Source organism: Acinonyx jubatus, chromosome B2, assembly GCF_027475565.1.
Source record: "Acinonyx jubatus isolate Ajub_Pintada_27869175 chromosome B2, VMU_Ajub_asm_v1.0, whole genome shotgun sequence".
Classification (NCBI taxonomy): domain Eukaryota; kingdom Metazoa; phylum Chordata; class Mammalia; order Carnivora; family Felidae; genus Acinonyx; species Acinonyx jubatus.
Genome location: NC_069385.1, coordinates 104,917,777 through 104,944,893, shown reverse-complemented (window position 1 = coordinate 104,944,893; position 27,117 = coordinate 104,917,777). Strand labels below are relative to the sequence as shown.

The 27,117-nt window shown below is 43.0% G+C and overlaps 1 protein-coding gene across 3 annotated transcripts in view; it reads left to right on the top strand.

The window, feature by feature from the left end:
- The window catches only part of LOC106973943 (adhesion G-protein coupled receptor F2), a 40,029-nt gene extending 13,039 nt beyond the window's left edge, over positions 1-26,990 (top strand). For 2 of the 3 annotated variants that reach the window (XM_027057601.2, XM_053222707.1), the window contains 9 exons: positions 2,155-2,255; positions 7,026-7,065; positions 7,770-7,921; positions 10,386-10,619; positions 11,870-13,231; positions 18,900-18,941; positions 21,793-21,852; positions 24,279-24,355; positions 25,806-26,990. In XM_027057601.2, the coding sequence (XP_026913402.1) occupies positions 2,184-2,255; positions 7,026-7,065; positions 7,770-7,921; positions 10,386-10,619; positions 11,870-13,231; positions 18,900-18,941; positions 21,793-21,852; positions 24,279-24,326 (2,010 nt within the window). In that variant the 5' untranslated portion in view covers positions 2,155-2,183 and the 3' untranslated portion in view covers positions 24,327-24,355; positions 25,806-26,990. The other variant, XM_053222708.1, reaches the window with a different exon arrangement.
- Positions 26,991-27,117: the final 127 nt, after the last annotated feature.

Here is a 27,117-nt window from a genome sequence, read left to right as displayed (position 1 = left end):
CTTGGAGACTGGAGCCTGCTTCCGTTTCTGTGTTTCCCTCTTTCTCTGCCTCACGCATGTTCATGCTCTGTCTCACTCTCTCTCTCTCTCAAAAATAAAATGAACATTAAAAAAATGAAATTAAATTTGTGTAAATCAGAAAAACATGGACTCATGTTCTGATTTTATGAAAATTATGCTAACAAATTCATCAGTGGCTTTTAATTTTTTTTTAAATTTTGTGGTAAGACTGATGATTTTCATACTGAATTGTTATCCATTTGGAAGACTTGGAAAAAAAGGATGCCAACATGGCTGAAATTTTTTTTTTAATTTTTTTTTAATGTTTTATTTTATTTTTGAGACAGAGAGAGACAGAGCATGAGTGGGTGAGGGGCAGAGAGAGAGAGAGGGAGACACAGAATTCGAAGCAGGCTCCAGGCTCCGAGCTGTCAGCACAGAGCCCGACGCGGGGCTCGAACTCACAGACGGTGAGATCGTGACCTGGGCCGAAGTCGGAAGCTCAACCGACTGAGCCACCCAGGCGCCCCCAATGTGGCTGAAATTTATTTGAAATTGTATGCCCATGTGGGTTGCAACTAAATATACTTAAAACTGATGAGCAACAACATAATCCTTGTGCTTAAAGAACTAGGGACCTTCAGCAGAAAGCCTTTTTTTTTCTTTCTATATCACAACATTGTTTATTATGTGAATTTTTTAAAACTATTTATTTATTTTTGAGAGAGAGAGAGAGCTAGGGAGTGAGCAGGGGAGGGGCAGAGAGAGAGGGAGACAGAGAACCCCAAGCAGCATCCACATTGTCAGCTCAGAGCCCGACGTGGGGCTCAACCTCACGAACCATGAGATCATGACCTGAGCTGAAATCAAGAGTTGGACGCTTAGCTGACTGAGCCACCTAGTCGTTCCATTATGTGAATTTTTTACAATACAAACAAAAAAAATATATATGGAAATGCAATATCTGAATACAGCTAAATGCAGAATGGTGACTTTTTTTTTTCTTTTCAAGAGGCCAGGATTCCATTTCTAGTAAAACAAAGAGACTGCACATAGGTAGAAATAGGTTGGTCGTTAGCCTCACAATTAGAAAACCACTGAAAGAGGCTGCAGCAGGCAATGTGGAATATTGTAAATAACCTTTGGATTTCAGTGGAATTTCAGTTAGGTTAGTATTTCAACATAGGAAATATGGCTAAAAAGACATTTTGCCTAGTCTTTAAAATAATGGCCTTATTTGCTGTAGAATTATGCACAAATAGGATAAAAGCTATTCCTTTCTGGCTAAAAATGGTCAAAGAGCAAATATCAGCCATTGCAAAAGCTTCTGGCCTTTCTTGATGATGTCCAAGTCTTCTGAACCCTGCCGTCTAAAAGCAAAGAAATATCAAATACATTTCAAAGAGGATTTCACCCAAAATGAAAAATATTAAAATTATTAAAATTTACTATTAAAAAATAGAGATCTGATATAGATCAGATCTGATAGAGCACAGATCAGATATAAATCATCAGTGTTTCTTGCCCGCCTTGCCTTCCTCTCTTCTTTCCTCTTTCCTCAATGAGTATATTGTGGGCACCACCATGTTTCTAGCGCTATTCTAGGTGCCGACGAATCAGTTTAGTTTTGAGATCAATTTTGGCAGAAATAACAGTAGCAGGACTTGTCTAAGATCAGTTTGGGAAGTTTGCTACCTACCTACGAAAATCCAGTTGGGTGGGAATGAGATAATAGGCCAAGCCTGGTGCTTACTCTCCTTCGAAAGATGTCTCTGGGCTGAGTTTGCACATAGGCACCCCAACTCAGCTTCCACCACAGCCACCCACACGTTTCTCAGGCCTGCCTAACCCAGGGAGTGAACCATCCTGCTGGATCCCTGAACGCGGGCTATTATTCATTACACCCCAGCAGGCAGCTTCCTTTGGAAGGATTCCTACCTCAGGTGTCAGGTTGCCTGTGCTTCCTGGCACCAGCCGCTCACACCTGCAGCCTCCTGGTGAGGTCCATGGGAGGCCACAGGGACGCCACCTCTGGGGCAGAGAAGTCTGAGTTGACAGCACTCAGGACAGAACCCAGACTTACGGGCTGACTGCAGTGAGAGACTTTGAAAGCTTCAGATTGGAGACACTTTGCTTTTTCATTTATTTTTATAGAAGCAAGAAAGGCAGCGGTGTGGAAGACGATGACTCACATGCTTTTGCTCTACTGCTTAGTGTTTCTTTTGCCCACAGAATCCTGCAGGACATTATGCCAGGTAAGCAAAAGGAGGTGGGAGAAGGAACCGGTAGGGAGAGAGCAAATGGAAACGAAAACCCATCTGTCAGGCAGCTCGTAGTTACCTGTGCTCAAGTGTAGGGAGAAGATAGTGGTCCAGCCAGAAGAAATTACAGCTATGGGTAACCAAAATCTGTTTTAGCTAATAGCCTCAGACTATTTTTCTTTTGATTTTTTTCTACAAGTTTCTGAGATGCAATGAGGCTCAAATGATTTAAGGGTGATAAACTCTTTTTTTTTTTCATATCCTTTGACGGTGATGACTTTTCATTGCTCACCACTGGACAGTGCTACTTCCATAGAGGCACTTGAAAGTGTGGGGGCGGTGAGGGATGTCACAATGACTGGGAGATACTTAATGGCATTTAGTGGGCAGGCCCTAGGAATGGTCTGGCTCAATGAGGCATTGTCCCACCCAGAATGAGAATCGTGAGAGTGAACACAGTGGATGGGCCAGAAGGAGAAATGAGGAACTCTGACAGCCAATGGTTAATCAAGGTTTAACTGGGGTAAAGTTTGTAGCAATGTACTATTTGTAAGTTTTGTGGGGCAGTGAGCCTTATGACTCTCTCTAGAATATTTTCACTCATACCATAAGTCATTTTAATGTCCTTAACAGTTACTTACTTCAAATTAGGTGTGGAGAATCATTGAGCGATTGAGAGAGGGAGAGAAGGACTAAGACTACTTAGACCTTCTTAGGAACAGTGTATTATTATTGGACTACAAGTTCTGGACAGGAGTTCCATCTCTTACATTCAGATAGGGAAACTGAGGCCCATGGTGTGGAATGTGATTTTCTTGACGTTCCATATCTACCCAGCCACAGGACCAAGGCCAGGGCCCCGGTTTCTTCAGATTCTGTTTCCTGTTCTTTCCATTTTAATAAGTGCCTTTTTAGCGAAAGCCTCTTTAGGAAAGAATGACTTTGGAAATTCTTTCTGGGAATTTCCAAATGATATTTACTTTATCTTCTGAGTGGTGTGCCACTGGATGGGAATTTTCTCCATGACTTCCCTTTTCCCCAGCACTGAACTGGTGTCTGGCTTCTGGGAGAGGCTAAAGACTCTTTCTGAAAGACCTCTTTCAGAAGACATCCTGACCCCACAGTTTGGTTCTCTTCCCCTTCTTCATTTCCTCATCCATATTTTCCCACAAGGCAGAACTTAAAGAGTAGGCAGAGCCTGGGAGATTGACTTTGTTTTCTTGGTTATTGGGGATCAAGTTATGAGCATTCCATCCTTTTCTTCTCAATTTAGAAGTTGCTGGATGCTGAGTTTCTGAGTGCTACCCCTCTCCTGACCTGTCTACGCACTCAGGCAGCTTTTCAGTTGAGCAGATTACAGGTTTTCAAAGGGTCTTTTTCCTACTGTTATGTTGAAGATTGTAGACCTTTTTTTTTCTTTTTGTAGATAGAGCACTAGTGGAGAAGAGGGGCAGAGGTATTGAAAGAGAGAGAGAGAGAGAGAGAGAAGCCCAACACGGGGCTCAATCCCATGACTCTGGGTTCATGACCTGAGCTGAAATCAAGAGCTGGACGCACAACCGCCTGAGCCACCCAGGTGCTCCTGAAGATTGAGGACATCTGAAGCTCAAGTGGCTCATATAGGATGCCACCCTAGAAATGAAATGACCAGGAGTCATATATGGTTGTGCTTTGGCAAATTCACTGGGAAGAAGTAAATCAGATCTTTCACTTAAGAAGGTAGAATTTCTAGAATTCTTTGTAAATAGCATGCCACGGTCTTCTCCCCACATATGTGATCAATATAATGTGACTTCACTGGAGTCTGTATAATAGGCCAAGTATTATCTGGAGTTTTTCACTTTTTTTTTTTTTTTTAAAAAGGCTTTATTAAGTAATTTCTACACCCAACGTGGGGCTCGGACTTACAACCTCAGAATCAACAGTTGCACACTCCACTGACCAAGCCAGCCAAGCACCCCTGGAATTTCACTTTTAAGTGTTTTATTGTGGTGTATTAGAGACCATGACCCTCTCAGGATGAGTTTAGAGCATCACCTCCCGACACCCTACATCCTCCTCTGCTCTCTCCACATGCATATGGGATGGCTTGGTGGAAAGAACAGTGTTGTAGTATTGAGAAGAGCTGTGTTCTAGTTCCAACTCTAAGAGGAGCCCCCTGCATGGTTTTGTGTAAATCACCTCATCTGTCAAAGATGCGCTTTCTTTATTTATAAAATAAGAAGGTCTTTCAAAAGTAAAAAAAAAAATGCCATTTTATTATTTTTGTTGGGGTCAAAAGCCTTTGAGTCTCCCAGGTATGAAATAAGGCTTGAATCTGTAGACCGTAAAATGGGAAGTCAGCTTGCCTCAGTGCTTTGAAGGATATTGTAACTCATGAGTCCGCAGTGATACCCTTCACTTTAGACAGACCCTAAATGCTCAATTCAGATTCTCTTAAATTCTTATTTGGTAGAGAAAATGGAAGTGTCAGGCTTGCTTCTTGATAACACAGAGAGAAACAATATAGTGAAGGAGAGAGGGACATGACCTCTACATGTTAGTCACACAGTTGAGTCACTGAATTTCTAATTCCTTCCCTAGTGGTTTAGATCTTGGAATGCAAGTTGGAGAATTGGACCATGGCTCTTCCCAGCCACTAGAGAGCAAACTTCTGGTACAAACCCAGGAAGTTTCAGTCTCTCTCTCTCTCTCTCTCTCTCCCCACGTACACACGCACGCACATGTATGTCAGTATATACATACAAGCTAATATGTATATACACATATATGTACAAGACACAGAACTAGCATCTTAGGGGGGTATAAAAAACACAATACAAAACCCATGTTCTTAAGGAACATACAATTTAAATGAGGAGATAATATGCATATATAAAAATGATTAGAGAGTAAAAAGCAGGAAGGTGAGTATATGTGAAGCATTGAATGAGAGATATAGTGGTGTAGACAACAAATCCTACAGGAGACAGAGAGGGAAGGATGTACCATTTAAAACTGGAAAGACTTCTTGGAAGGGATGAACTTGAGCTTTGTATGTAATAGTCAGTAAGTTCATATTCAGAGAATAGTAACAGGAGCTAAATCTTAAATACCACTTACGATATTCCAGGCCCCATTCTAAGTGTTTTCCATAGCTGATCTCATTTATTCTTCATTAAAGTGCTCTGAGGTATCACACAATTCTAATAGTATCATTCTCGCCCTACTTTATCGATGAGGACCCTGAGGCCCAGAGAGAGGAACTTTTTCAAGGTCTCAAGTAGAGGTGTTGGGATTTGGACCCAGGCGGTCTGCTCCAAGAGTATACCCTTCGACCGCAATATGATACTGCTGCTCAGTGAGGGGTCTAGTCTGATGAATGGGTGGGCTAGAGAAGGGTTTTTAATCAGGAGGGGTGGGAAACGCTCAGGATAGGGGGAAGCCGGATGTGAAGAGACTTCTGTAAAAGGAGAAGAATACAGGGGTTCCTGGATGGCTCAGTTGCTTAAGTGTCTGACTCTGGATTTCGTCTCACGTCATGATCTCACAGTTTGTGAGATTGAGCCCTGAGTCTGGCTGTGTGCTGACAGTGTGGAGCTGGCTTGGGATTTTTCTCTCTGTCTGTCTGTCTGTCTCTGCCCCTCCTGCCCTCTCTCTCAAAATAAAATTAAAAACATTTTTTTTAAAGAAAAAGAATACAAAATTACAAATACAAGATTGAGGGTAAAGTGAGAATCTACTTAGGAAAGTAATTGCAACAAATTTCAAATTTAGAAATGCCGAAGAGAATTAGATTCGGTAATTACTCAGCATTATTCAGTAATAAATCCAGTAAAATAGCAATATTTTAATTAATGAACTGCCCACATTTTTGTCTCTACATTTTTAGCTGCATACTTGCATGCCAATAATTTTGTAATATTTTTTTCTAGAGAGAAAATAGAAAAATTATTCAGTTTTCACTCTAGCATTGCTGATTCAATTTGTTTTTTATTATTGCTAGTTTAGAAGAATATCTTTCAGCTTCTCGTTTCATTATTAGTAACGCCATGTAAATATGTAAGACTTTTGTCAGCTTTGGGAAAACATCTAACGAGTTTCTTTCATATATGACCTGCGAAGTGTCCAGAACACTTAGAATTTTCTTGTTCTGTGACTGATTGTAACTACTGTTAAAGTAAATACCATTTATATGTTGATGTCCTCCTTGTAATGTGCTGATGACTGCAAATTACATAAATATATGCTATTAAATTCAAACTAGATGTATCCCCAACTCAACTTCTACTTCTCCAGATTCTCTAGTGCTATCCAGAATGAGGGAGAGTGTGAAGTAAGGAAAGGTGAAGTGGCAAAAAATAATGGTCTGAACAGATGGTGGTTAAGCTGTTTTGCTTTTGAAATGTTAATAAAATACACGATCATGTGAACACATTGCTAAACCCTCTCTCAGTGCTTGGAAGGGGCCCATACACACAAGGAATTCTACAGCCTAACCTTCATTAATCTCCACGTAAGCTCACCTCTGCTCCTGGTGCATTTCTTGGATAGAATGTTGATCCTTCTTGCCGGACTGCTCCTGCTGAGTAGCAGTGGGAGAGAAAGCCATCCAGGCTGATGAGGAATGGGGCCATTGGGGACTTACTTCGTGGTCTCAGCTTTTGGAGGCATTTTGGCATCAGGGCTGAGTCCGATGTGGCTGTTAGTCTGTGACTAGAATGAATCATTGGGCTGGCATATCAATAATTACTTTTCATGTGAATTTTGATTTTCCCTTTCTAGGTTGCTAACAAAAGCAAGGAGATGTCTCCCAGGCCACAAGGTATGTCGGCAGCTGTTAGTAATCAAATGGAAGTTTTTATGTTTATTATTGTAATAGCCAGGCTCAGCCCTCTGTTTATTGGCATGGCAGACGGGACGCCTGGATGGCTGGCATGTGGATTGTTTATCTTTCTCCTATTAAATTGTACTTTTGACCCCTGCTCCCCTCTCCTCTCAGCACCTTCTGCTCCATCCTGGCCTGAGAGTTCTTTGCCATAAACTCTTTCAATTGAGCCAACTCAGATGGGAGCAGTGGCTAGGAACAGGTCTGTGAGAATTCGTTGATAACATACTCATTCCGGAGCTGGGAGCTTTCTCCAAGAACATCGAGCCCAGTGGCTTCCATACTGTGTTCTGGGAAGCTGGAGGGGTTACAGGACGTGTCCAGCGGGTTCCTGTGGAGTGTGACAGACCTAGTGAACTGAACACGGGCTCTTGCTTCTCACTTCAACTGGGATAGTTCCACTTTTATCTGCTTTATATGTGTGAGTTCTGGATAATGTTTTGTTGGAAGCAATAGGTGTTTGCCACCGAAATAATATGACAATCACTGATCTATTTCCATCTTCCCCCACTTTGCAAAGAAAACACACCCGATGTCCGCAGGGTTTACATGCCCTCGCTGTGCTGACGTCTTGGTGATTGGCCCGTGCAGCCCAGAGCCCCAGCCTCTCCATCTGATGCTGATACCTTTTATTTCCCCAGGCGTATGCGATGGCGTCTGTGTGGACAATTCCCACTGCAGTCAACCTTGCCCTCCAGACTCGCAGGGAAATATGGGGTTCTTATGCAGGCAGAAGAAATGGCACAAGATCACTGAAACCTGTCAGACTCTTAATGCCTTCAACATCTTTGAGGTAATATCCTTTCTCTCGCACACAGAGTGGAGTCCCCACATTAGCAATGCATTGCATGGTCAATAACAGAGAGGGAGAGCACAAGGCAGGGCTGGTAGGCGAGTGTGTTTGTACGTGAATACATAAACACACGCTCATCTTCTCTCCCTGTACAAGGAGGGAGATCCTAACTGTGGGCATCTAAAAGTTTGTGCTCTGGTCTCCCACACGCTTCATGACACAAAGATACCTGATCCTGAGGTCAGAGCTAGAAGGGCTTTCTGGAAGGATCATGGCCTACTTCTCCATCTTTGCTCATAGCTTTTTAAAATATTTTTATTTATTTATGTTGAGATAGAGAAAGTGCAAGTGGGAAGGGGGCAGAGAGAGAGGGAGAGAGAATCCCAAGCAGGCTCTGCACTGTCAGTGCAGAGCCCGATGTGGGGCTCGAATTCACGAACCGTGAGATCATGACCTGAGCCAAAGTTGGATGCTTAACTGACTGAGCCACCAGGCACCCCAGCTTTTAGCTTTTTAATACGGAGCTGTGATATTTAACATAGCTTTCGCTGACCAGAAGCACGGGCAACCCTGAGAACTTTTAGATATGCAGAATTCAGACCCCATCCCAGATCTGTTGAATCTGAATTTTCATGGTATCAATCACCTCAGGTGATTTCTGTGCTCAGTAAAGCATGAGAAGCAAGCTGACCTAAAGGGAAGGACTTCGTCATCAAACAAATGAGCACATTTCCATATATACCTAAGTAATTACACATTTAAAAAAATCACATGTTTGATAAAATCAGGACAAATACTTTTTGTTCTCTTTGTGTTTCATTTACTCCTCTTCTTTCTTGTGTTTTAATTTTTTTTTAATGTTTATTTATTTTTGAGAGAGGGAGAGAGAGAGATAGCATGAGTGGGGGAGAGAGAGACAGAGGGAGACACAGAATCCAAAGCAGGCTCCAGGCTCTGAGCCGTCAGCACAGAGCCCGACCCGGGGCTCAAACTCACAAATGGTGAGATCAGACCTGAGCTGAAGTCGGACCCTTAATAGACTGAGCCACCCAGGTGTCCCTTTTGTACTCTTTTTCTCCTAGAGGCTTTACCTTTTCTGAAGTTCAGCTCCTGATTCCTTCAGAGGAGCCAATGCTTTAGCATCTAGGAACATCCCCCTTCAGTGGTTTTGCAGGTGGCCACGGGGAGTGCCAGTGGATTCTTCACCTGAAGTCCCTGAGCAGACTTCAAAGGCTGCCCTCTCCAGGGTGTCTGTCACTGGCCCACCTCTAATTTGAGGGACCTTTGCAAAGATACTCACAGAAAGCCACGTACCACACACTTTAATATCTAAATGCTTTCAATCAAGCTTACAGACCACTAACTAGAATATATTCTGCTGACCTTTCATCCCAGATTCCGTCCTGCACCTGTAGGGTGGTGGAAAGCCAAGACCACCTGTTCATAACCTTGGAAACAGAGGTCCCTGTGCCACCTGTTGGGCCTAGCGGCTAGCACCCCGGTGGCTTGGTCCATCCTTGGTAGCATTTCTAAGAAGTTCCCAGGGGATGTCTATGCTGTTGGATGGAGGGCCATGCAGGCCCTGGAAGTGGACTTGGGGTTGCTAAGCAGGGACTTTGAGTGTCTAGATGCAGGGACATGAGTTCTGAGTAGGCGTATCCTCTAGGCCCATGCAGACTTTTGTCTTGTGAAGGGCCAGGCTAGAGGAGGCCAGAAAGGGGTCCTTTGAAGTAAGGGCTGGCAGTTTTTTTTCTTTTTTTTTTTATGTCAAGGGCCAGACAGTTAATATTTTAGTCCTTGTGGGTCATGGGGTCTCTATTGCGAGTATTTGACCCTGCCGTTGTGGCATGAAAGCCGCCATAGACAATACTTAAACAAATGAGCAGACTGGGTCCCAATAAAACTTTATTTACAAAAAACAGGCAGCCATTCGGGGGCCGTGTTTGCCACTCCTGCACAGAGGTGTGGGCCCCAGAGCCTGAATCTGTAGGAGATACTGCTGATCATTATTTTCAGTCATTCTTTTGTCTTGGTATCAGTTGATTCATCTAAATCTAGTTCAGAATTTCCATTTTTTAAAATACGCTCGTGCCTCATGCTCTGCCCCTCAGGAATAGTAAAAATAAGCTTAAATGACACTAGAAATGTATCTACGTGCACAGGACATATATACGATATAGAGACACAGAAGGGGTCTGAAGTGGTATGCTAAAGATAACATTTACTCTCTGGAGGGAGGGGATTAAGGAGCAGGCAGCTGGCAAGCTGGGACTTTCATTTTCTGTCCGTGTGCCTTGGTATTGGGCAAGTTATTCCACAGCAGATGTGACTTTGAAGATGTGAAATTGAAAAACACGCTGAAATACACAATTGTGTGATAAGGCTGTCCTCAGTTTTAGTAAAGGTGCTTTTATTTTCAAAACAAAAGTAACATAATCAAAACTTTCTTTTTGCCATTTCTTAGACAAATTTATATTCGATCCAACCACTAGGAGGAAATACAAAAGTAGATGAGTATGCCAGAAAGCCTGAGACCATCACAGACAGGCTGATGCAAACGTGTCCGAAGGATTTGTCCTGTGTAATCAGGAACATTCGGCAGTCTCCCCGGATCCCGGGAAACATCGCTGTCATTGTGCAGCTCTTACACAACATATCCACAGTGTTATTGACAGATGTTGACGTGGCGAAGATGAAGGTGAGTAGCCTTGATTTGGCAGAATGATACCTCAGTGGAAAGGAATGCAGGTTGATTGGAATATTCGGTGGGCTTTTGGGGTCCGAGGACCACCTCTTTCACATCAGTATCTGTAATGCGTAGCATAACAATAAGGGTTCAATAAATGCTCAATAAATGTTCACTGAACAAGGAACAAAAGACATAGAAAAGTGAACATGCTCCATCAGTAAGCATTTAGAGACAGCACTTATTGGGTACTGGATCAGATACCGGAATAAGCTTTCCAATGTGTATTTTAGCTACTGGAAACCTCTAAGAACCATTCTGGTTCTTGCAGAGACTTTTCTTACTTTTATTTTTGAGTCAGAAGAACAGATTGCTAAAATAGAAAATGACTGAATGCAAAGAAAACAGCCATACATATGTGCTGCAGAAGTGTGAAATGGAATTGGATTTGTTTCCTTTCCTTTCCTTTCCTTTCCTTTCCTTTCCTTTCCTTTCCTTTCCTTTCCTTTCCTTTCCTTTCTTTTCTTTTCAATAATGTGTTTTTTAAAAGTTCTATCTATCTATCTATCTATCTATCTATCATCTATTGAGAGAGAGAGTGCATGCGAGTGGGGAAAGGTCAGAGAGAGGAAGAGAGAGAATCCCAAGCAGGCTCTGTGCTGTCAGCATAAAGCTTGACGTGGGGCTCAATCTCACAAACTGTGAGATCATGACCTGAGCCAAAATCCAGAGTCGGCTGCTTAACTGACTGTGCCACCCAGACACCCCTTATTTTTGATCTTTGAGGCTGAGGACAAAAAGCAGGTTCAGCCTCTGGGGCTACTTGTCAATTCGCTATGTTCCTGCACAGGGTCTTGCACACAGTTGGGATTTAATAGATGTTAATTGCATGATGGGTATGCTGAGCAGGGTAAGCGAGTTGCTGGCTTCACCAAGATGTGAAGTGGGACCGATGATGTCCATGAGCTGCCCACCTGGCTGCCTCACAGGGAGACATTGCATATGTGACACGAGGGCAACTCACTCCTTGCTCTATCCCTCAGCTCACATTTTGGTGGTGTGTGGGTACCCTGGGGATCTCATTACGATGCTGATTATGACTCATCGGGTCTAGGGTGGGCCCTGAGATTGTGTATTTCTAAGAAGTTCCCAGGGGACGTCTATGCAGTTGGATGGAGGACCACACTTTATGAAAGTGACTCTTGACTGTTCTGGCAGATGCCCAGAGCAGCTCAGTACTAATGCTGGTTCTTCCTTGGCAGAGTTACAGCATCATGGCCAACCACATTCTTAACAGCAAAAGCATCTCAAACTGGACCTTCATCCCAGACAGAAATAGCAGCTGTGTCCTGCTACACTCAGTCAACTCCTTTGCCAGAAAGCTATTTATAAATAAATATCCGATTGACATATCAGATGTCTTCATTCATACTATGGGCACTGCCATATCCCCAGACAACACTGGGAAGAATTTCAGTTTTTCAATGAGAGTTAATGACACCAGCAGTGAGATCACTGGGCAGGTGTTGATCAGTAGAGATGAACTTCGGAAGGTGCCCGCTCCTTCTCAGGCCATCAGCATTGCATTTCCAACTCTTGGGGCCATCTTAAAAGCCAGTTTTTTGGAAAACGTCACAGTGAATGGGCTTGTCTTATCTGTCATTTTGCCCAAGGAACTTAAAAGAATCTCACTGATTTTTGAAAAGATCAACAAGTCAGAGGAGAAGAGGACACAGTGTGTTGGCTGGCACTCCTTGGAGAGCAGATGGGACCAGCAGGCCTGTCAAATAATTCAAGAAAACTCCCAGCAAGCTGTTTGCAAATGTAGGCCAAGCAAGTTGTTTACCTCTTTTTCCATTCTTATGTCACCCCACATCTTGGAGAGCCCGATCCTGACTTATATCACATACATAGGCCTGGGCATTTCTATTTGCAGCTTGATCCTTTGCTTGTCCATTGAGGCCTTGGTCTGGGGCCAAGTGACAAAGACAGAGATCTCGTACTTACGCCATATATGCATCGCTAATGTTGCGGCCACCTTGCTGATGGCTGATGTGTGGTTCGTTGTGGCTTCCTTTCTTAGCGGTCCAGTGACACATCACAGTGGGTGTGTGGCAGCAACATTTTTTGTTCATTTCTTTTACCTTTCTGTGTTTTTCTGGATGCTTGCCAAAGCACTCCTTATCCTCTATGGAATCCTGATTGTCTTCCATACACTGCCCAAGTCGGTCCTGGTGGCAGCTCTCTTTTCAATCGGCTACGGGTGCCCCTTGGTCATTGCTGCTATCACAGTTGCTGCCACTGAGCCCAGCAAAGGCTACCTACGGCCTGAGGCCTGCTGGCTCAACTGGGACATGACCAAGGCCCTCTTGGCCTTTGTGGTCCCAGCTCTGGCCATTGTGGTAGTGAACCTGGTCACAGTCACACTCGTGATTGTCAAGACCCAGCGACCTGCCATTGGCAGTTCCATGTTCCAGGAGGTGAGAGCCATTGTGAGAATCAGTAAGAACATCGCCATCCTCACACCACTGCTGGGACTGACCTGGGGATTTGGAATAGCCATGGTCGTTGATGACAGCAACCTTGCCTTCCACATTATCTTCTCTGTGCTCAATGCATTCCAGGTAAGTCTAGATGCTACTGGCCAAGTACTAAGTGAGAGAATTCAGGAAGAAGTTTTGTGATCGGGAGGTTTTGGAATCATATTTCTTTATTTCTGTCTTTTTAAAAAAATTATTTATTTATTTTGAGAGAGAACAAGCACGAGCAGGGGAGAGGCAGAGAGAGGGAGAGAGAGAGAGAGAGAGAGAGAGAGAGAGAGAGAGAGAGAATCCCAAGCAGGCTTCACATTGTCAGTGCAGAGCTTGATGTGACACTCAAATTCATGAACTGGAAGATCATGACCTGAGCAAAACCAAGAGTTGGAAAGTCAACTGACTGAGCCACCCAGGGGCCCCATAGAATCATATTTCTTTATAAAAGACAATAGATTTGGAATAGAATATTAAGTGAGGAAATAAACTCTTTTTCCCCAGAAAGGCCTGGATGCAAATCTTGACTCTCTCATTTACTGATATATAACGTTCTTTTGAGGTATTTGATTAACTTTTCTGAGCCATATTTTTCTCACTTATAAAATGGGTATTACCACTGCCTGCCTGAAATACTGAAATAAAACAGTGGGTGGAAAGCATCAAGTTCAAAAATGACCTAAAGATCATGAATAGCACTACAGTAGGCTGAGCTGCTACTGTTCAGAAACTAAATACCACTACTTCCCCCAAATCTAGGTACCTAACTGGAGGTATTAAAATGTGCACATTCATGGCATTTCTTTCCGTTTAGAATTTCTGGTTCCCATTGGAAACCATCTTATTGTAATGAGGCAAGTCATACAGAGTGATATTAAAGATGGCTTCTCTTCTCCTCTCTCACCTCTATGAATGAAGCAATGTTCACAGCTTCACGGGTATCTTTGCCAAATGTTTTACGCTTATATACAAATATATTTTCACATAATATAGGGGTTAAAATATACATTATTATGCACCTTACTTTTTCACTTAAAAATACATTGTAGCATCTTACCAGGTTACCATGTAGAAATACGACAGGATAGTATGCCGTATTCAATAATCCTCTACTTGACTGAATTTTTTTTTTTTTTTCTGTCACAGGGTACTAAGGAGCCAAAATTTATTACACTGAATATTAAATATGTAGATAGGAACTAGTTGATAAGAAAGCTTTTATCTTTCTAAAGACCTTCAAAATAATCCTTTCTTCTGAGTGTATGCTTATTCGGAAATAGATGTTTTACCTAATGGATAATGGAGATTTTGGGTCAAATATTTTCTCCTTTTTCTCTTTTAAGATTTGTGTATAAACAATTTCATTAAAAATTTTTCTATTTTTATTAAAAAAATTTTTTTTAATGTTTATTTATTTTTGAGAGAGACAGAGACAGAATGCGAGTGGGTTAGGGGCAGAGAGAGAAGGAGACACAGAATCTGAAGCAGGGTCTAGGCTCTGAGCTGTCAGCACAGGGCCTGATGCGGGGCTTGAACTCATGAGCTGTGAGATCATGACCTGAGTTGAAGTGAGACGCTCAACTAACTGGGCCACCCAGGCGCCCCTAAAAAAATTTTTTAATGTTTATTTTTAAGAGAAACAGAGAGAGAGGGAGACACAGAGTGTGAGTGGGGGAGGGGTAGAGAGAGAGAGGGAGACACAGAATCTGAAGCAGGGTCCAGGCTCTGAGCTGTCAGCACAGAGCCCAACGCAGGGCTTGAACCCAGGAACTGTGAGATCATGATCTGAGCCTAAGTTGGACACTTAAACCGACTGAGCCACCCAGGGGCCCCAGTGATTTCACTTTATAATAAGCATTTTGATGCCTTGGAGAACAAAGCTAATAATAATGATAATAATGGTTCCTTGTCTTTGGGATCTCTGTTTTTATGCATTTCTATAGAAAATATGAATAGTATCCTATAATTTTTGTATAGCTCTTATCCATGTTTATGTGGCTAGTCATGCATAGGGCTGGGAGAACAACCTAGTGTTCTTAAATTTCTGTTCAGTATATCCCATGGCTATTTGTCAGGAACGCTTAAGGAGTTGATGTATCTACTCCTCAACATTTCCCTTTCCTTGTCACCCAGTGTTGGGGGCACAGATCTTTACTGTGATTTTTGCTGGGACTAGGCTCGGAGCAGTTGTATTTTGGTGCCATGAGTTCCTTTACCTGTCATGACAGGATCAACTGTAATTTCAACTCAGTTTCTGTCTTGACTCCTGGCAAGGGGGATGGAGCTCATCCAAATGCCAGTACTGATGGAGGTGAGAAGCTGAGGGCAGGGTGTGGGTGAAGGGTAGACCCTGGGCACGAGGACTGGTAGGCATTAGGCACCGGTGTGCTGGAGCTGGTTTGTCCTGGCTCAAGAGAAATGACTTTTATTTTTAGGAATTTTGCAAAGGGACATCATTAAAAATTAAATATATAAACTTTTAATGAAATAAAACAATGGCTCTGTTTAAGGTCCTACATCCTCCAAATGCATTACTTCCTAATTATTTGTCTACACTTTACTATGCTTGTGAGGGTATTTGCATCTACTGTATCTGTACGGTGAAAACCCTGTATCATGATGTGTCCATCCCTTTCTAACTCCATCTTCAGTGATGTCATGTTGCTAGACTTAAATCAGCCAAGGTGGGAGTATTTAAATGGAGACTGGTAAGTGCTTCAAATTAGGAGAGCTGGTTATTGCTATTTACCAGACCCGTGGACCAGGGCATCCTGAGGATGCCCAGTGTTGGAGGAGAGAAAAGAGAGCCACAGATCTGTTGAGGTGGGAGACACAATGAAGTGAGCAGAAGGAAGCAGGACAAGCAGAGTCCTAGGAAGAGCCAAGATGAGGGGCAGCTGGGCTGATAGAGCAGAGAGGGGACAGAGACTCCTAAACACGCTGGGAGGTCCAGAAGATGTAGGAGAAAGACTCTTCTGAAGCTTTCCTGGTCCTAGCCCCATGTGAGCACCTCCATTGGTTTTAAAGCTCAATCATCCCCATAACCATAATTATTATGTAGTCAATTGCTGATATGACTGCTCACTTGTAATCCACAACTTCTGGTTGGTATCCTCTCTTGTATTTACTGAATACAACTGTAAATACAGTTCCTTTCGTATGCCTTCCATAGCAGTAACCGTAGGTTGGGTAAGCTGTGGGGACCCCCTCATAGCTGTTGTGGCTAGAGAAAATAAATGTCTCAGTTCATTTGAGCCGCTGTAACAAAAATACCGTAGATTGAGTGGCTTACAAACAGCAGAAATTTATTTCTCACAGTTCTGGAGGCTGGGAAGTCCAAGATCAAGGCACATACAAATGTGGTGTTTGGAGAGAGCTTGCTTCCTGCCTCATAGATCGATACCATCTTCTTGCTAGAACATCACATAGCAGAAGGGGCAAGGGAACTTTCTGGGGTCTCTTTTGTAAGCGCACTAATCCCTTTCATGAGGGCCCCACCCTTGTGACCTAATTACCTTCCAAATGCATGCCTCCACTTTGGGCATTAGGATTTAACATATACATTTTGGTGGAGAGGATATGAACATTCCGTCCATAGCAGTTAAGCATGTATTTTAAAACATGGGAGAACACCTTGACATTTATCTGCTCAAATTAAGCTTTATCTACTAAAAGAAATGCAAAGAAGCTACTACCAGTGTATTTTATCAATCAGATACTAAACCTTTGACTAATAATCTATCCAAATTTTCTGAATGATATTTCGTGTAACTTTTCCCAAGGTGGGACCAATAAAAAGTGATCCTACTGGAATATGTTCCTGTTACATATTTATGAGTGTACAAATTCAGGTTGCATAATAAAGCAGTTAAACACACACAAACACAGATATAGATGCACACACACAAATAGAAACACACATTTACTGAGTACTTATTGTGTGTCAAGCATTATGCTAAATGTTGCAGATATGAATATAATTGGTTTAGCCTCAAGAAATTGAAAATCTAACAAGGAGAGAAATTCCTCTTAGTCCTTTAGCCAAAGGAATGCGTGTTTTGGAAGAAATGGGCTAAACGTACAGTTCCTAGATATTTTAAAAATTTAACTCCTGGGCAAAATTCATGGAGATTCTGATTTAAAATGTATTCCCAGTACCCAAACCAGACCTGGTTGTATTTGTTCCAGGCATCTTTACACGAATGATGCTTTGTCACCTATATGACCATGCTAGTGATGACATTTTCTTGGTAGACACGACAGATTTCAGTAGTTACCTTATAGGCTAAGAGTGTCACACAGAAAAGCAATCTGATAGAAGATCTCCAAGCTTTGGAGTGCTTGCTGGACTGGCTGAATGGAGAGGTGGATTTAGTATGTTTGGGGATTGGATGAGCTTCGTGGTCAGCACTGGTCCCTGTGAAATCCTCCACTTGTCAGCTAAGCTTTTACAAATAGAGGTAGCAGTGGGTTTGATATGCTGCTACTGAGTTGCAACATCTTTATGGCACCACTTGTATTAAACCCATGTGTCCTCATAGGCATCTGCTTAGCTGAGGGTTCACATTCGATTATGAGATCAAAGCAGCTTAACAGAGGGATGCCTTGCTAATCAAAGTCATTATCTCACTTCTCTCAGGTGGGCCAGGACTCAAGTAACCACGCCTTCAGGAGAAACTATCTAAATGTTGCTATCTGTTACATTTTGAAAGTTGAATCTCTGAGTTTCTTTCTACTTGTCTGAAAAATGGGATGAATACTTTCTCTTCCTTCTTCCAGGGGGGTTCTGTGCCAATTCAAATGGACTGTAATGATAGAGGAACAGCCTCCTTTTGACTTTAATGGGGTCTCTTTTTGAATGGATGGTAAGGGATATGAGAGCTATAATTCCCTCTATGTCATATTTGGAGCACCTGTTTCTGAGCACCTGTTATGTGCTTAGAAGCTCAATCTGTTTTATGTCTTAGGGCCCATGTATTTGACTTTTCCTTAATTTTTTTTTTTTTTTTTGGTTTACTTATTTATTTTGAGAGAGAGAGAGAGAAAGCAGGGGAGGGGCAGAGAAAGAGGGAGAGAAAGAATCCCAAGCAGGCTCTGCACTGTCAGCACAGAGCCTGATGCAGGGTTTGAACTCACGAACCGTGAGATCATGACCTGAGCTGAAATCAAGAATGGGACGCTTGACTGAGCCACCCAGACACCCCTGTACTTGATTTTTCTTTCCAAGTTTTATAATTTTCTTTGGTTGTGGATGGGGGAAGGAAGTTGAGAGTGTTAACAGAAGCTGAGCATAGCTGCTTTGCTTTGTTTGTATGGAAGTTTCTTTCATTATAGTTTGTCCAAGGACTGCAAAACTGCTGTCCATGGCCTAACATCTCCTCTGAGTCTTGCTCAGACTGTGTTCTAGTGAGATATACGTTCTGGCGAGCTCCTGGTCAATGCTAAATGCTTTTAGTTTGCCCTACTTAAAAAGAAATCCCCATAATCTTCTTGTATGAATCACAGACCTTGGTCTGTTGGGTTTAGTGACGTATCCCAAGTGTCGAGAACAGTGGCTGGCATGTGGAAGAGGCTCAATGAATATTTATTGAGTGTATGAACCCAGGTCGTGTGGCCTTAACAGAGTCAAAGATTTAATAAATTGTTTTTATTTTGTTTGTTTTTTAAACTAGAAAAGGACTGATAAATACCAATATTCATTATTATTATTATTATTATTATTATTGTAAATGGCTTTTCTTTCCTCTTCTGTCTTTCTCAGGGCTTCTTCATCTTGGTGTTTGGAACAATCCTGGATCCAAAGGTATTGTAAATCCTCCTCCCCCCCTCCTTCCCCTCCTTCTTCTTCTTCTTCTTCTTCTTCTTCTTCTTCTTCTTCTTCTTCTTCTTCCCCCCCCCCCCCGCCCCATTTTCTTCCTCCTTCTCCTCCTCCTCTTGCATTAACTGTATTTGGCCCTGGAATCCTCACTTGGAAAGACCCCTTACTGAGCATCTTTGACTTCAGTCATTTGTGCACACACTCAAACAGGGCATCATTCTTTTTTATGATGGAAGTAATATCTATCTTACAAACTCTTACAGAGCTGAGCATTTTATGTGCATTACCTCTAATCCTTAAAACAATCTTGGGTATTCTTATATTCCATTTTATGGATGAGGAAACTGAGACTCAGAGTGGTTAAACTTGCCCATGATCTCTACAGAAACCCACTCTGACAAGTTGAAGCAGAAAGAGGACTCATGAAATCTTACAATATCATCTTTGGGGAAGTCCCTCTGGCTTAGAGCCTTGGAGGCTACATCCCAGGCACAGTTCCCCATCCATAGCATGGAACCAATGTTCCTCCTCATTTTCCTGGGCCCAGATAGCACAGCTTGCCAGGCCAAGGTCAGGTAGCAGATGGTAAGCTAGAATTGCTGCTACTGTTGTCTTGGAGGTCACCTTCACCCTGCCTGTTGGGGCCCCCTGGCACCTGCTTCTTTGCACTGACATGTCTGATTGGCTGAGTCCAGGTCACATGGCTGCATCTTAGCTGCAAGGGAAGTTGGGACAGTGAGTTCTACTTTATAGAGGTGGACCCAGAGAAGGGAATTTCCCAAATACGGATGAGTGTGTATAGGTGGTGAGTGGTGAAAACACATAAAAACTAAACATGAATAAAATATCAAATGGTTACCCAGCCTTCTAAGATCACCCTCTTTCACCCCCTGCCTCCTGGAGTGAGAAAAGCAAGCCACCCTCTCAAATGTAGATGCAAACACTTTCCCTGCAGGGGTGTTTAATGAATTAATTTTTTATCTATGCTATTCTATTATTAAGTTAATGTCTGGGGTTTGTGAAAGGGGCAATTCACACCGATCCTTTCATTTTGTTATGAGGATACCATATCAACCTAACAAAAATTATTTAGAGGTGGCAGAGTATTAGTGTTTCAGTCTTTCTATGTACTATCTCTGAGACACTGGGAAGTCCTTCACTCTCAGGAACCCAGATCCCCTAAACAGAATGTAGAGATAATGATGATTTTCCTGCCTCTTCTGCTAGATGAGGTAGAGAACCAATGTGATTTTGCAAGTGAAAAAACACACAAAGCATTTGAGGTGGTACACAGTTGCATACCATATGATTGTGTTTTTTTTTTTTTATTAACCATAATACCACAACTAGTATTGTTGTCAAAGCATCAGCAGCAACATTTTTTCTTACTGATTTACCAGGTGTTATGAGATGTGCAAAGAACTCTAAGACCTACAACTTTCTATCAAGATCAAAACCTCTTATATTTAAAATTATAATAGGTAAAGGCTCAAAGATGTCACAGGACCATACATGATTAATTGATACAAAGCTGTATACGCCAGTAGTCAAATTTTTACATCAGTAAAAAACAGTGAGCATGTGTCCCCAGATGTGTTTATTATTAATTTACAAAGTATGTATTTTGCACACTGTGAAACATAAAAAGAAAGAATTGTAAAGAGAACCTCCAGTATGTCTTCTCATATCCCCATGGACCCTTGAGGGCACAGCCCCCAAACCCCGGGGGGTGCTCCTTCCTCTCTGGAGCCTGTGTGTGGCAAAGAATATCACGTTTTCTGCGAAGGGTGAAGTCACTCTGAGCTGGAGGACTTTGGCATCCATTAACTGTCAAGACAGAACTATAAGGCCTTGGAAGATGAGTAGCATTTTGTAAAGCAGAAGGGAAGATAGAGTAAAAACAAGAAGACACTGCCTGCATTCAGCCAGAGAGATTGAAGGAAAATGACAGGTTGGTCTGGAGTCAGGAGACATGAACTCAAGTCTTGGCTCTTCTCAGCAGTCAACTGACTTTTGGTGTCCCTTCATCTCCTGAACTTAATATCCTCGGTTATAAAATGGAAATAATAGTACCTATTTGACAGGACTGTTTTTTGGATAAAATGAGATGGCAGGTGTGAAAAGGACTTTAAAGTGCTTTTTCAAGACAAAATATAAATATACAATAAAATGCAATTAAAGAAACAAAATATATTTAACACTAATATGCTATATTAATATTCTATTAATTTATATTATATATTACATTAGTATTAATAAAGAATATACCATCATATATTATATAGTATTGAATATATATTAAATAGATTTACCTTTCATATTTATATGTACGTTAAATCTATTTAATATATATTTAAAAAACAAAATAGAATTGTTATTTATTATTCTTATTATTCTCCTTTCCACGGGCTTTTGCCGTGTTGCATAAGATTCTTTTTTTTTTTTTTTTTAGCTTTGGATTGACCTCTAGAAAGCAGGGTTTACATAACTGGCAGCTATGGGAAATGTTCAACTATTCAAGGGCTGCAAAAAAAACTACTCCCAGTGCTAAGTCAAAGGTTGCTCTAACCCGTGGCAAAATGTGTTTCTTAGTCACTGGGTTCACGTTGAAGGCCCCTGAGTATGAGTGTCCTGTGCCAGCCTCATCTTCCTTGTGCTTCCCCCTCTCTCCACCTTTTCCCGAACCACTCCTCCAAGTTCCTGATCCCTCCATGACCCACCGACAGGACCCAGCTGGTAACGCCCTCCCTTGCCAGAGAGTGTTCGCCAGGCCCCGGCACATGTGATGGCCTCTCGTAATTTTTTAAATTATTAACCCCTTTTGTTCTCTATCCAGATAAGAGAAGCTTTAAAGGGTCGAGTAACTTCTGCAAAATGGATCTCCAGAATCTCAGAGGTAAAGCCTTCATGTGCATTATTGCATTTAGACGTTTGACAAGATGACAACAGTGTTCGCATTTCTGGCGTATGGACTGTTAATAAACCAAGCACCTTAACGCTCTGTGGTATGGGTTTTTCAGAAGTGCCAAGGGAGCACCTCTTTGAGCTGTTCAGATTCTTTCCGGAGTGATGGGACCACATCCAAAGAAAGGAAAGCAGACTTAAATGCATTTAGAGGAGAGTGGCCAGGCAGGGGGTCGGGAGGGGGCCTGGAGGGACAAACCGCGAACCATGCAGCGGGAGAGCAAGCCTGTGATGAGGCAGGGAAATGAGAGAAGGGAAAATCTCAGCTTCCCGTGATAGGCTGTTCGTTCTCCATGACTCCAATCGGTTGAACCACATCCACAGTGTGAAAGTCCAGGGAAACAAATTCTGGCCCTCCACAAAGAACTTCCTCATAGCTTGATTTTCAAGAAGGGTGACTGCCATGGTTACCGGAATTGTAAGAGAAGGTTCGGGGCTACTCAGCGGTGTTGTGGAGAAGGCTCTACAGTTTAGTAGCCCACAAGCCCTCTCCCTGATGTTCACTTCCTACAGTGTAGACATCACGTATTGTTATGCAAAGGTTCGCTCCCTCAGCTCTTCTGAGTGAGGGAAGAACTAAAAAATGTTTAAATGGCAGCACGAGGGGATCCGTGTTGGCCCAGGGAACATACCGAGTCACAAGAGAAGAGGCAATCTAGAGTTTCCCATGCCAACATCGGATGGGATCTATACCGCCCCGCGTGGACTGGGTTGCAGGAGATGTGCATGGAGAGGGGTGCCCCATCACTGTAGACCTGGTACCCATGGCCCTGAGTAGCAGCATTGGCCCCCCATATGTCCTTTGCCTTTCTATTCTCTCCTCTTTAGGCCCCCTTTTATCTTCCCTCCTTTCTCTTCCCTCTATTTTCCTGTCTCCTTTCCTGTTACTCTTACCTAAACTTGGTCCTTGGTCTCCAAACCTGGCAGATTGTTGACCTCTCTATATCTTTTCCAGCTGAAATTTTCAAAAGCTAAGTTTTATTGAGAATGAACGTCAATAGTTACCCAAAGCAGTGGTTCTCAACATGACCCGAAGATCAGAATCCATTAGGAAGCTTCAAAAAATGTTGCTTGAGTCTCACGCCTGAAGATTCTAATTGGATCGGTCTGCGATGTGTCTGGGAGTTTTACAAGCTCCCCGGGTGGTTCTAACGTAGCCGATGCTGAGACCCTACCTAGCATTGTACATATTTGCCTCCCCGATCAGTCTGCCTGGCATAAGTATCCCCCTACCACCTCACTGGGTCTGTCCCCAGCTCTCAGGAGAGGCTTGGCGCTTTCAGTCACTTCCAGTCTGTCACTGTTCCTTTCCTTATGCATTTCTAGTACTGATCCATTCAGCCACCACAGGGGTGAATTGCTCTCTGATCATCTGGCCCACTTCTCTTTGTGTCTGTACTTAAATACAAGTCAGGATTATACTCAGAACTTTATTACCAGTTTGTTGGTTGTTTGAGTCAGTGGTTTTCAATGCTGGCTGCACCTTAGAAACATCTAGAGAACTTTTAAAAAATACCATGTACGTCAAAGAAAATTTAAAGCAGGGAGTAGGGCCTGTCACTTTTTTTGGTTTGTTTTAAAGTTTCCCAGTGATTCTGAAGAGCTGCCAAGGCTATGAACCACTGGTCTAGGAACTTGGTAAATTTATCCTAATGTCTTAAAATCCTTCCCCTTCCCGCTAGCTGTAGGCTGTTCCAAGTCGGTTTTATCAGCCCTCCTCAGAGGAAGTAGGGCTTATTGTCTGTCTTCTCTCCTGCTTTGCAGACCTCTGCTCCCCGTGTAGCAATCTCCTACAGGCCAGGCTGAACTCTTTCCCCTGTCACACCTGCCTGCGGGGCATCAGTCCCAGCTCCCCAAACTCAGGATAAGAAATGTGTTCTTTTGATATCCGGTGTGGTGAGTTAGTCCACGCTCATGCGGTAATCATTTCACCAGAGAGCTGATGCATCTTAAGCAACATTTACCTAAAACACGAGGATCTTTTAGACTCAGGTACATTATAAAAGGATGACTGTATCATGGAAGATTCCAGCAGGCCTGCTGAGAAAAGCTATTTGAGGGCTAGGAGGCATTCTAATGTTGCTCTGTCTCTCCACGCCACTCAGCTGCCTTCTCCCCATCTCCCTCCCAAACTAGAGACCCCTCAGGACCGGGAGCCAGGCCAGGTGGGAGCCGGGGGATCTCTCACACGGGCCTGTTCCTGTGTTGTACGCGGTGCTAATACAAAGAAGGAGGGGGTTAGAGTGAAAGGATGAAATAAATTGCTGTGGGTCACAGTTCTCTATGTGCTTTGACTAGTTGTGATAATTGAAAACAGACTAATAATGATAAATGCAATTATGCCTCTGTCATCAACAGAATCTTTCTACTGATTTCTCTGGTCACCCCACCAAAGGGCCAAGCTAACACAGCCGGCTATACCCCTAACTTGGGAGGTGAGTGCAAAGGAAGGGGTTCCCAAATTCATGACATTGTAATTAAGAATGTTTTTTCTTTTTCTTTTTTTAAAGTTTCTTTTTTTGAAATTTTGTTTTTTTAAAGTTTATTTACTTTTGAGAGAGAGAGAGAGAAGGAGAGAGAGAGAGTGTGAGCCAGGGGGAAGGGGCAGAGAGAGAGGGAGACACAGAATCCGAAGCAGGCTCCAGGCTCTGAGCTGTCAGCACAGAGCCCGATGTGGGACTCGAACTCATGAACCTCTGGATCATGACCTGAGCTGAAGTCAGACACTTAACTGACTGAGCCACCCAGGTGACCATGAATGTTTTTTTTCTTGATTGAAAGGATTCTTCTTATACAATCTATTCTCCTCTAGCTATGGTTGGAGTTACATTCACACTTCTAATTCTTGCGTTCCTGAAATTTTTGTTGTCGCTATAAAACAGTGAGGCGTGTCTGAGAATGGTTGTAAGTTAGCCTGAGTGTATTTAAAGGGGGGCATTTGCACAGCTCTACATGACTGCTGCCTCTCTTCTCTCTCTAATTCCCCATCCCCAGGACATGGTATCAATAATATCCCCACACATCTTGCTGTGGCCCCTCTCGTTCCCTTGTGTTGAAAGATCAAGGAATTATCGTAAACACCACCTGTGAGAGGCTTCAGGGATAATGCAGAAGTTAATTCACTTTTGAGGTAATGTCTGAGAGACACAGATGTAGAAACAGAGAGACGGGAGTCACAGGGGAAACAAGTACAGAGACACCGAGGGGTGTGGTGACTCTGGGTCGTAAGAGAGCCACCCAGACATGTGGACGTGTGCAGGCAAGTCTTCCAATCCTCTGTGTCCAAGTCTCTATAGATCTAGAGAGAGAAGATCAGACAGAGAGATGGAGACACCCACAACAGGATGCCCACATTTGCGGTGAGTCAGAGAGATACAGAGAGAAGCCAGCGGTTACAGAGAGAGACCCAGAAAACACAGAAAGAAACAGAAACATACACAGAGACTGAGGCTCACTCAGAGACACACATTGAGTGACAGCGACAGAAATGAGGACAGATGCAGAGAGAGGCATTCAGATACATAGACAGAGACCCTCCCCTCCCCCCATCCCAATACCTCCTAGCTCCCATGAGCCTCTGTGGCTGAGACCTTCGGTGGCAGCCCAGGGCCTTGTACAAAGAAAGGGGTCTTTTCCAAGAGGAAAGGAATCGGTCCTGCTTACAGAAAGACAAGGTTTGTAACTCAGCATTTGTAGGCCTTGGAAAACCAGCCTGTTCCCTGGATTCCAGAGTGACTTAAGAGAAAGAGACTCTCCGTTTGCCAAGGAGGCTCTACCCAAAGGGGCTTATTGTTCCAGAAAGAGTGAGCCCGTAGTGTAGTTGCTGTGAGGCTTTTGGGTCTTGCCACCTGTTCATTAAAGTTGTGGTTTTCTGTTCTTGACAAGGTCGTACATCCCGGGAATGGCAGAGCCCCAGGAAAAATGTGCTTACTCCTGTCTTCTTGCCTCTGGGGAGTATGAAGGAAGCCTCCCATGCTGTGGTGCTGATGGAGGAAGATGTGAAGTATGGGGAGGGTGGAAGACCCCTCTGTCCAAGCTGCTCTGTGATGCTGAACATTTCTCCCCACCAACTATCAATGTATATATATACCATGCCGGGCGTCCACAACGGGACAGAAAGACACAGTGGGCCGCAGCAGAGCCTTGGTCTTGTGGAGCCTCCAGCTCCATGCTGTTGGGTCATGTTTATCCTCAGGAAGAGAGTCTGGTTCATCTTGGCAAAGGTGGCCTAGGATGTCACCTGGCTGGATTCTGTGCGTTGCCAAGGGAGGGGCCCTCATGAATAGCCACCAACAGTTGGGCTGACTCTAAGTAGGTCATGGCTGGTTCTTTGTACGAAAGGAATCCAACTGCCAGCACAGTCCCCCTGTCCAAATTTAAATTGATTACACGGTTAGCCTGGCTTGGGCTTAGAGGCAACTTGGCCGTGAGACAAGTGAAAAACATAGAGCTTTTGAACCAGAAAGATGCTCATTGTAAGTTAAGGAGCCTGGAGCCTGGAGTGATGGACCACAGCTAATCAAGGCTCAAACCAGAGCTAGAAACCCAAGTCTGCAGGCTCCCAGCTCTGGACTCATGTCACCTGAAGACATGGAACCACCGAGGGACGCTGTCAACTCTGATGATGTAAGATTAACCCTCACCAACAATATGGTTTTTTGAAACCAGTGATGAGGAAGAGGAACCATCATATTTCAAGGAGAGAGCTGCTCATCTTCTTAATGTTGTATGTAATCAAATTTGACATTCAAACAAAGAGAGAAGTACAATAGATAGAAGCCCCTTCAGAGGGAAAAAGAAAGCTCCTTTATAAAGCAAGCACCCAGGCTGATGCATGAGACCAACATGAGTGGATAAAGGAAAAGGAAGCAGCGAGTAGCCCCTAATTATCCTACCACAAAGCCAGTGTTAATGATGTTATATTACAAATGGGAAAATGAGACTCACTTGTGAATGAGTAGGGGTCTCTCTCCATCTTTCTTTTTTTACTGTAAAAAACTTTCTGTAAGTAAGGAAGCTTGAAAAAAACAAAAAATACAATAAAGAAGTCAATCCAAAGGGAGAAAAATACACCAACCTGGAGAATAAGTCATCTTTTCAGTGGCATGGCTTATCTTGTGACAATAATCGCATTTTTCTCAAATGAAGACAGAAAGGAATTTTAATTTGACATTTCCTGGTATTTCTGTAGAGTCTC